General features: G+C 43.1%; 1 protein-coding gene across 3 annotated transcripts; it reads left to right on the top strand.

The window, feature by feature from the left end:
• The first annotated feature begins 254 nt into the window (after positions 1-254).
• On the top strand, positions 255-8,220 carry bscl2 (BSCL2 lipid droplet biogenesis associated, seipin). Of its 3 annotated transcripts, none has more exons than XM_028983325.1 (11): positions 255-507; positions 1,364-1,952; positions 2,646-2,727; positions 2,926-3,069; positions 3,281-3,415; positions 4,061-4,158; positions 4,249-4,390; positions 4,674-4,752; positions 4,905-4,973; positions 6,867-6,932; positions 7,053-8,220. In XM_028983325.1, the coding sequence occupies exons 2-11, from the start codon at positions 1,633-1,635 to the stop codon at positions 7,232-7,234; spliced, it is 1,317 nt and encodes a 438-aa protein (XP_028839158.1). In that variant the 5' UTR covers positions 255-507; positions 1,364-1,632; the 3' UTR covers positions 7,235-8,220. The 3 variants fall into 3 exon arrangements, with proteins under 3 accessions (XP_028839158.1, XP_028839159.1, XP_028839157.1); XM_028983326.1 differs by lacking the exon at positions 255-507 and adding an exon at positions 581-839 and having other exon boundaries at positions 7,013-7,210; XM_028983324.1 differs by lacking the exon at positions 255-507 and adding an exon at positions 587-839.
• The last annotated feature ends 2,179 nt before the right edge of the window (positions 8,221-10,399 follow it).

Raw genomic sequence — 10,399 nt, 5'->3', positions numbered from 1 at the left:
GACTCTAAAAGCCCCAGATGAGTCGGCAGAGTGTTGACTTTGGCTTACTGGGCTACCAGCATCAGCTGTTCCCCTCCCCTTTCCCCTTTCCCCCTCCCTCCTTATCCTCTCCGGTTGCCATGGAAACTGCTGCAGTCTCAGCCTCTTTGTCTTTGTCTTGCTCACTGGCACCATTTTGCACCACTAATGGTCTATTCTACGTTGGTGGAGATCTTAAACTCCCCACTCAGCCAGTGGCTGGATCGTTTGCTTCAAATGGCATCCCTTTGCTCTCCCACTCTCCATTTTCTCTCTCCTTTCTTCCTCCACCCTTCCCCCACACATCCACCCATCTCACTCATACACATGGCCGGTCCTATGGTCCAGATATTGCGATTTGATTGGACAGTGCCTGAATGGTGTGAAATGGTACTCCAGAGGAAGAAGACTGTTGTGAGTTCCTTGAGAAAAGTTCAAAAGGCTGTGTTATTTTTGAGCCTTAAAAACAAACACAGAGACAATAAAAAGGTAATTTAATCTGCTGTGAACCATTTCATCAAGTGAGTAATAATTGAAAAACAGTAGATTATTGTTTTTTAATGTATTTATTTGAGCTCGTATATATAATTGTTGATTAAATTTGAGGATATGGAATAGTAATAGGAATGAGGATATTAAGTAGGGCTTTTGCGGTGGCGGAACAAAGAGCGGTACGGTTTGTTCTTACCCAGTCGCCGTAGTTGCGGTTTTGTTGTCCGGAAGTTTTCATTTTCTCCTCAGTTCGAGCATCTGTTGTCAATTTTCACAGCCTTTTTGTATTGATTTCCGACTACTCGAGGCGATAGATTATTGAGAAAGCCGTAAGTATAAAATAATGTTCTATGTGTGGGATAGCTTGTTTCACAAACCTCCTCACTGGTTAGCAGGTTGCTAGCAGACGTGTACGTTCGAATGACAGGTCTGACGGGAGGGCATCACTTCAGCTTCGGTTACTTGAATCGCGATTAAATCGTTTAAAATGTGGCTTACTGTGACATTTTAATGGCCGTCGGACGTCACTTTGTCACCACGCAGAAAGGTTTAATCAGTACGTTTCTGGAAAATTCTACATTATTAGTGCACTCACGTGGTTTTCCAGCACAGCGTGATCGTGTGGTGGGTGTATTTTATACATGAGCGCTTTTCATGGGGTTTTTACCTCGGAAAAACTATAAAATATCCGATTAATCCAGTTATAGCATGCCGTGTTCAACCATGTCCGTTTCTAATGCTGATCATCTCTTGAGGACCGGGGGCTTTAAAATGATCTTCTTTCACTTTTGGACAAGCCGTTCAGATTACGTGTTTTAATGTGCGTTTGGTATTCATTTGTTTTCTCTCTCAGGATTCTAAAACATGGATCTCATTTTCTCATAAACATTACCTCACTGTCACAAGATTTTAGCCCAGCCCACACTGAGCCATCGCAGAGCGAGTTGCTCAGATCACTCCCACATGGAACCGTCCTGGAGCATGAGACGTGCTGAAGAAGCGTGGCAAGGGAATGCGAGGAGGCTGATTGTAGCATCCGATTAACAAACGCTGAAGCAGAGGGACCTGAGAACGCGGGTTCCCTCGTGTGTTGTAGTTCAGAAGCAATCGAATGCGAAGCTCATGAAAGAAGACAACTCTTCTGCTTCTTCGGCATCTGAGGGAAGGGGTTCAGGTGGTACCGAAACCAGAGCGTCCAGCTCCGGGGGAGGTCAGCAGGTTGGGTGGGTGAACATGGGCAGCATGATGGGGCCTTTGCTGCTGTGGCTGCAGGATGTGGCTGCAGTGACGCTGCTGAAAGCGCGACGCAGGCTGCTGCAAGCGGCTATCTTGCTGTGTGTGCTGGTCCTGCTGCTCTGGGTCTCCATCTTCCTGTATGGGAGCTTCTACTATTCCTACATGCCGACTGTCAGCTTCTCCACGCCTGTCCACTTCCTGTACAGGTATGGCATGCTGCTGATCTCCGTTTACTAGGTAGACTCTCGCTATTGTGTTAATTAAGTGTATATGTAAAGTTACATTACAATAACATTTAAACAAAGTTACACACTGACATAAAGTACATGTGTTCAACATCAACAAACTGGGCTACATAAAGAGTGTGTGTGTGTGTGTGTGTGTGTGAGAGAGAGAGAGAGAGAGAGAGAGAGAGAGAGAGAGAGAGAGTGAGTGTGTCAGTCCTGAGGGGTGAGTCCCTGAGAGTTAAGGTGTCTGATGGCCTGTAGGATGAAGATGTTGCGTAGTCTGGCAGTGAGGTACCTTTTTCCAGATGGAAGGATGGTGAAGAGTGCATGTGAGGGTTGTGTAGAGTCCTTCACAATGTTGTTGGCTTTTTATATATATATACACACACACACACACACACACACACACATTTTAATTGTACTGTAATTCAGCTTGGACTCCTGCTGCTTATTAACCAAATGCAATCAGCAAGAATGTTTCGACCTGAAGGATGTGTGTTCAGCATTCAGCAGTTTTAGAAACCATCAAGGCTCTGATTTTAATGGGTCTTTTAATGACTTACTGATGAATTTCTGTCTCACTTCATTCGTCTTTTTCTATTGCATTAATTGCTCTTAGCCGCAGATCATCTTAGTGTGGTTTGCTTTTGGTGTCCGTTGCATCTGTTTCAGGACTGACTGCAGTCCATCAGAATCCCTCCTGTGTTCATTCCCCACAGCTAACATATCTCTGCTAAAGAATGGCAGAGATCAGGTGAGAAAACAAACCAACCCTGAACACTTTCACAGCAACCGATCTCTTGATATGTTCTAATTGAATGATTATGGGTTTGATTTTAATTAAGCCTTAGTGATGGTTCAGATTGAATATTTATAAACTTTAAAATCTGGGAATTTTCTTTTTAGTACCTATTATTTCTTATGACAATTTAAAATCCTCTCTCCTTCAAAGGTAATGGGATATGGTCAGCCATACCGCATCTCACTTGATCTGGAAATGCCGGAGTCCCCAGTGAACGAGCAGCTGGGAATGTTCATGGTGAAGATGTCGTGCTACAGCCGGGATGGACAGATCATCTCCTCTGTGGCTCGTTCTGTATGTGTGCAAATCATTTATTGTGATATTTAGGATTATTAAAGTGTATAAACATTCAGTTCTCGTGAGGCTCTTACCAGTGTTCTGCTGACCACCATTTTTTTTTTTCTTGACACATAGTATGTGACATAAGTGACAACGCCATTGTTTGTGGGTTGCCGGGAACCGTTAAAGTACTTTTGGACTGAAAGTTATTCTGTCCTCTTATCAGGCCATGCTGCACTACCGCTCCACCCTGTTGCAGACGATCAGCACATTGTTTTACTCCCCACTGCTGGTGACTGGACTTTCTGAGCAGAAGCAGCTTGTGGAGGTGGAGCTATATTCAGACTACAGGGCTAACTCCGTGAGTAAAATAAAGTAGTCGCACACGTCAAAATACATTTTTACAAACACTCCTTCTTTAACGCAATGAGCTGGTGACTTAGATGAACATCTGTGGACCTAAACCGACTATTTCACCATATTCATCTTTTGGTGATTCATTATGATTACATTTTTGATAACGTTTAGATTCAATTGTTATCAGTACTTCATAGCTTAAAATAGCAGACGCCCATATCCACAGCGCCTTATAGTATAGTTACAGGGACAGTCCACCTGGAGACACGGGTAAAGTCAGGGACACAATGATAGTAAGTGGGGTTTGAACCTGTGACTTGTTGTTCTGGTTCATAGGCGAGTGTATTACTCACTAAGCTACTACCAGCCTATGATCAGATCCACTGGACTAACTCACTCACCGCATATGAGTGAGCCTTGGGAGCCATGAATCTGCTTGTCCTTACTTGAATCATTTTTGTTGGATCCTAAGTATTCGCCATCATCAGTCAGGCTAATCAGCTGATTAGAACAAATGTGTTTTTAGTGATATAAAAATCACACACAGGGGTGAACCGTTAGCAATGAGTGCTGCTCTTGATGTTTTAGGTGTGTGTAGTTTGCATTTGTGTAAAAAAAAAAAAAGTAGCTAGTCTGGTGTGTGTTGCAGTACCAACCTGCAATTGGTGCTCTGGTCGAGATCCAGTCCCTCCGGGTCCAGATCTACTCTGCACAGCTGAGGATCCACGCCTACTTCACTGGCATCAGGTGTGTGTCATGAAATTAGACTTGTATATTACAAGAGTTGTACAAAGAAGTGTTACAAACGACATTTCTTCGCCCCTCTCTTGCCTACAGATATCTCCTCTACAACTTCCCACTCACCTCTGCAGTTATTGGTGTGGCGAGTAACTTTGTCTTCCTGAGTGTCATTGTGCTGTTCAGCTACCTGCAGTTCATCTGGGGCGGCCTTTGGCCCCCTGAGCAGGTTCGAGTCCGGGTGAGGGCCTCCTACGTTTTTCTTTCGCTGAAAGTAACCAATGGAAATGGCGTAGTGTAATAAGGTGTGCAGTGTCATGAATGAGGAAGACAGGTTGAATCCTTCACTTATTAATAATGTCTAGCTTCTGTACAGAGAAGACATGGAGATTAGACAAATTATGCTTCATGGGAATATTTGTAAAGGTAAACTAAAAAATGCTCCCAATCATCTTGACCGTTGATGAATGATTGATACGTAGCTGGTGATATGAATCTGTACTGTGTGTGTGTGTGTGTTTTAGGTGATGATGGGTGACCCCACACGTCTGCAGCAGAGAAGAGACGATGTCCGGAAACGTATGTCTGCATCCTGCCCGCAGAGTAAGCCTCTCTATTTAATAGTGATTAAAATTTGATTAAGGGGAGTAGGGCTGCACAGGTAAAAACTTCACATGAATGGAAAAGTGTCACAGCTTTTAATTTCAAAATAAGTCCTGGAATTGTGACATGAGCTCATGCTTTTCCCCTACCAGTCCGGAATTTTGAGAAAGATAAAGAACCTGCTGAGGAGCTGCAGGCATCAGGCAGCGTGCAGAAGAAAGGTGAGAATGGAGTGAGGAGGCAGAGTGAGTGTGATCTATCAGTAAGAGTCAGAACAAAAAGAACACTAACAAATGTTTTTGGAAGACGTTGTATCTCAAAAATGTCAGTGCACCCCTAAATATTTCATTATATATTTATTATGTTATATAATGTCTGTGTGTTTAGTTATTTTGAGTGGACGGCAAATGTACATGGTTACACAAGCTGTACCCTGACTAATTTACATTGTATAATAGTATCATATATTCAGTGTTGTCCCAAGGAAAGATATAATAAAATATTTAGGGATTCTGACTTTTTTTGAGATACTGTATTTCTCATTAAAACTATTATACAGGGAGTGCAGAATTATTAGGCAAGTTGTATTTTTGAGGAATAATTTTATTATTGAACAACCACCATGTTCTCAATGAACCCAAAAAACTCATTAATATCAAAGCTGAAGGTTTTTGGCAGTAGTTTTTAGTTTGTTTTTATTTTGAGCTATTTTAGGGGGATATCTGTGTGTGCAGGTGACTATTACTGTGCATAATTATTAGGCAACCTAACAAAAAACAAATATATACCCATTTCAATTATTTATTTTTACCATAGAAACCAATATAACATCTCCACATTCACAAATATACATTTCTGACATTCAAAAACACAAATCAGCGACCAATATAGCCACCTTTCTTTGCAAGGACACTCAAAAGCCTGCCATCCATGAATTCTGTCAGTGTTTTGATCTGTTCACCATCAACATTGCGTGCAGCAGCAACCACAGCCTCCCAGACACTGTTCAGAGAGGTGTACTGTTTTCCCTCCTTGTAAATCTCACATTTGATGATGGACCACAGGTTCTCAATGGGGTTCAGATCAGGTGAACAAGGAGGCCATGTCATTAGTTTTTCTTCTTTTATACCCTTTCTTGCCAGCCACGCTGTGGAGTACTTGGACGCGTGTGATGGAGCATTGTCCTGCATGAAAATCATGTCTTCCAGAAACTGGCAGTAGGACTGAGAGTTGAGATTGACTCCATCCTCAACCCGAAAAGGCCCCACAAGCTCATCTTTGATGATATCAGCCCAAACCAGTACTCCACCTCCACCTTGCTGGCGTCTGAGTCGGACTGGAGCTCTCTGCCCTTTACCAATCCAGCCACGGGCCCATCCATCTAGCCCATCAAGACTCACTCTCATTTCATCAGTCCATAAAACCATAGAAAAATCAGTCTTGAGATATTGGCCCAGTCTTGATGTTTCAGCTTGTGTGTCTTGTTCAGTGGTGGTCGTCTTTCAGCCTTTCTTACCTTGGCCATGTCTCTGAGTATTGCACACCTTGTGCTTTTGGGCACTCCAGTGATGTTGCAGCTCTGAAATATGGCCAAACTGGTGGCAAGTGGCATCTTGGCAGCTGCACGCTTGACTTTTCTCAGTTCATGGGCAGTTATTTTGCGCCTTGGTTTTTCCACACGCTTCTTGCGACCCTGTTGACTATTTTGAATGAAACGCTTGATTGTTCGATGATCACGCTTCAGAAGCTTTGCAATTTTAAGAGTGCTGCATCCCTCTGCAAGATATCTCACTATTTTTGACTTTTCTGAGCCTGTCAAGTCCTTCTTTTGACCCATTTTGCCAAAGGAAAGGAAGTTGCCTAATAATTATGCACACCAGATATAGGGTGTTGATGTCATTAGACCACACCCCTTCTCATTACAGAGATGCACATCACCTAATATGCTTAATTGGTAGTAGGCTTTCGAGCCTATACAGCTTGGAGTAAGACAATATGCATGAAGAGGATGATGTGGGCAAAATACTAATTTGCCTAATAATTCTGCACTCCCTGTATAATCTCCAAGAATTTTGTGTGTGATTTCTCAGTGCTGGTTTGTGTGTGTTGTGTAGGTGAGCTGGAGACCACTGTAATCGGCTCTTTACATCAGTCCACAGACGTACAGACGAGTGACACCGGTAACTCCCTTCATGTTTCATCATTTAAGGACAAACATGCACATCTCCTGCATTCATCTCCCCCTTATTCTGCATGACAGGTTACTACATCTGTAGTAACCTTAAACCTTCCTCCTGCAGCTCTGGACTGGTCCTCAGATGAGGCGGTGCTGCTGGAAGCCCCCCAGGTGCAGCACATAGAGGGGAGTGAAGAGGAGCCTGACACCCCTGGACCCCTCGAACTCCCCGTTCAGATCAACAGCACCTCTACACCCAGCGACTGCAACCTGAGGCAGAGACACGGGCCCTGGATGAGCCTCTGAGGCTCAAACACACACATACATACATACATACATACATACATACATACATACCTGACTGCATTTCCTGTGTTTAACAAATGCTACATATGCCTTTAGTTTTATTTCCCTTGGTACCAAGTTTACCTCATGTTTATTCTTTTACTTGGACCTGTGTTTACATGTTGTAAAGACCACGCACAAGCTCTCCAATGTTCTTCACCCCGCTGTTCTGGTTCTCGCTGGCTCCTTCTGAAAGAGACTACTCTGTATTGATCCATACTACGGGCCTCTTCCCACTCCTCCCGCACTGTTTTTTTTTTGTCGAGATGTTCTGACCTCATGCTCAAGATAGGAGAATGCAGAGTTATATTTATGCTGGAACGCGGTGTTCGTAGCTTATGGCCTTTTGTTTGATGGTCCACTTATGCTTCTTCAGGTGGGAACATCATATAGCTGTTATCTTTGCAGGGGCTGGGAAACAACATGTAGGCTGTTCCCTGCTCCTCAACCTTCTTTACAGACTCCCTCCTTTTGCTTTTGCTATATTTTTGTTTTTTTAATTATGCATTTCTTTAATATATAAGAGCAAAATATTTATTTTTTTTGTTTTGAAGGTATATAAGATGTTTATTTTTACTAAAGTATTTATTTTGTGTGTCTTAGAATGGTAGATTCATACCATGCAAGCGTTTTCTTGAACATTTAATGCTGAAGTGCTGATCTGTGGTGGGTGTCACGTTTTTGTAGGATGCCCAGTGCAGGTTGGATTGTTGGAATGCAGCGTATTTTACATTGATAACATTTACATGGAAGTTACAGAATGAAGAAACCAGTCCTCCACAGGTTTGCTGTAGTTTTTTTTTTTCCCTTCTTTTTACTCAGACGCATGTATATAGAGTCCTTACTGCATGTGTACTGCAGTGATATTATATGTTCCAGGCAGCGTGTTGTGCCTGGCTAGTCATGCTATTTAAACTGTAATAAACCAATACAAAATGTTTATTCTTTTTCACGTGTGGTCTTTTCCTTTTAAAATGGGTTTCACTCTATTTTTAAAAATTCTTAAGACGTTTCAGTGCAGCTTCCATTGCAGACACGAGAAATGTTTTATAGTCTGTTTATCCATAAATATGTTGGCTCAAAAATAAAGGGAACACAAAAATAAGACGTCCTAGACATGAAATATTCTTTATTAAATACTTTGTTCTTTACATAGTTGAATGTGATATGCTGACAACAAAACCACACCAAAATTATCGATGGAAATCAAATGTATCAACCCATGGAGCTCTGGATCTGGAGTCACACTCAAAATTAAAGTGGAAAACAGGCTACAGGCTACAGTATGACCTCCCTACAATACCTGGACATGCTCCTGAGGCATTTCCTCCCAGGCCTGGACTAAAGCATCCACCAACTCCTGGGCAGTCTGCGGTACAACGTGGTGTTGGTGGATGGAGCGAGACATGATGTCCCAGATGTGCTCAATTGGATTCAGGTCTGGGGAACGGGCGGGCCAGTCCATAGCATCAATGCCTTCATCTTGCAGGAACTGCTGGCACACTCCAGCCACATGACGTCTAGCATTGTCTTGCATTAGGAGGAACACAGGGCCAATCGCCCTGTGAGTACAAGAAGGCTGTGCCACCCCACACCAGTCATGCAGGAGGATGTTGCAGGCAGCAGAACGTTCTCCACGGCGTCTCCAGACTCTGTCACGTCTGTCACATGTGCTCATGCTACCACTAGAAAGAAAGCACCACCAGCACTCAAAAGTGACACAAATCATCAGGCAGAACGCACAGGAGAAGTATGAGAGGTGTTCTGTGGTCACCACCTCAGATATATACACCACCTGTGTATATATGGTGGTAGTAGCCTAGCGGGTAACACTCGCCTATGAACCAGAAGACCAAGGTTCAAATCCCACTTACTACCGTTGTGTCCCTGAGCAAGACACTTACAGGACTGTCCCTGTAACTACTGAATAGTAAGTTTTGTCAGTTCCTGTGTTCAGCACTTGGGGGCTCCGTCGCACCGCTGCACTGCGCCTTCCTGTGTTTACTTTATGTAACATGGGGTCGCATACAGCATACTGCTCTGTATCTGTCGGCCCTCATCACACACACTGTGTGTGTGTGTGTGTGTGTTTTCTGCCTGAAGTGTGAAAAGCCGCTGCCTCGGCTGAGCGGGGGTGGATGAGGATATGAACCCAGACCATTAAACTGATTTAATGTGAAATTGTGCAGCGCTGTAGAGGCCGCGTTCAAATGAGGGTCATGAATCATGGAGCAGAAAACCTCCTCAGCAGATGATGTGACACTTCAAGAGCACGCTGGCACCGTCTCCGCTGACTGCTAACAAAGCTGCCCTAATTTAGAGATGTGGCACAGGAACCGGGTCTCGGCTGTATTTAGACATTGGGATGGTGTAGGGCCCAAAATGTATTTTAACCTTTAACCTTTAATTATGCATTTTATTCTGGTTCATCTGAAGCTCCTGCCTGTCGTTTTAGTGCATCTGGAGAAGGTGGGGAGTAGTAGGTGTGACTGAGGATAGTGGCAGTATGTCGATCTGTTAAATTGACTCTTCAATAGTTTCTGTTCGTTTACTGTTAAGTTTTCTTAAAAAGTTTTATTTTATTTCAACAATTTTTTTATTTGAAAAACGAATTCTATTTCACATTTTTAGTTCTTATTATATCATGTCCATTTAACCTTACAGTAGATTATCAGATTGCATATTCAGAGCCATATGGTGCAGCACAACCACTTTGGCAAGTATGTGCCAACTTTGCATGTTCAGCAGGGTCTTTGGCTTATTTATCTTGGCCAAGGGTCGGCAACATGCTTCCCCAGAATTACGCCCTTTGACACCTCGCGGCTCCAAGGCAGAAGCAGAACTTGGCCAAACCCTGCCATAAATATTTAACAGAGTGTAGAATACAGTCTGAGTTTGTATTCATATGGTTTGCCAATTAAAACAACAATGCATACAGTATATAGTAACATGCATATTATATAAATATTGACATGCATGTGCATTCATCATTTACTTCTTAGGTGAAGTGATTGTCATTGTGAAACACTGCAGCACAGCACACGGTGACACAATGAAATGTGTCCTCTGCTTTTAACCATGGTGAGCAGTGAGCAACCATGACAAGCGCCCAGGGAGGGCACTTTG

Source organism: Denticeps clupeoides, chromosome 6, assembly GCF_900700375.1.
Source record: "Denticeps clupeoides chromosome 6, fDenClu1.1, whole genome shotgun sequence".
Lineage (NCBI taxonomy): Eukaryota > Metazoa > Chordata > Actinopteri > Clupeiformes > Denticipitidae > Denticeps > Denticeps clupeoides.
The sequence above is the reverse complement of the archived record's forward strand: the minus strand, read 5'-3'. Positions and strand labels throughout refer to the sequence as shown.

Coding starts and splice junctions, on each gene's coding strand:
- bscl2 (XM_028983325.1), top strand. CDS start 1,633: ATGAAAGAAGACAACTCTTCTGCTTCTTCGGCATCTGAGGGAAGGGGT. Junction 3,070..3,280: donor TCTCCTCTGTGGCTCGTTCT/GTATGTGTGCAA, acceptor TCCTCTTATCAG/GCCATGCTGCACTACCGCTC. Junction 4,391..4,673: donor CTGAGCAGGTTCGAGTCCGG/GTGAGGGCCTCC, acceptor TGTGTGTTTTAG/GTGATGATGGGTGACCCCAC.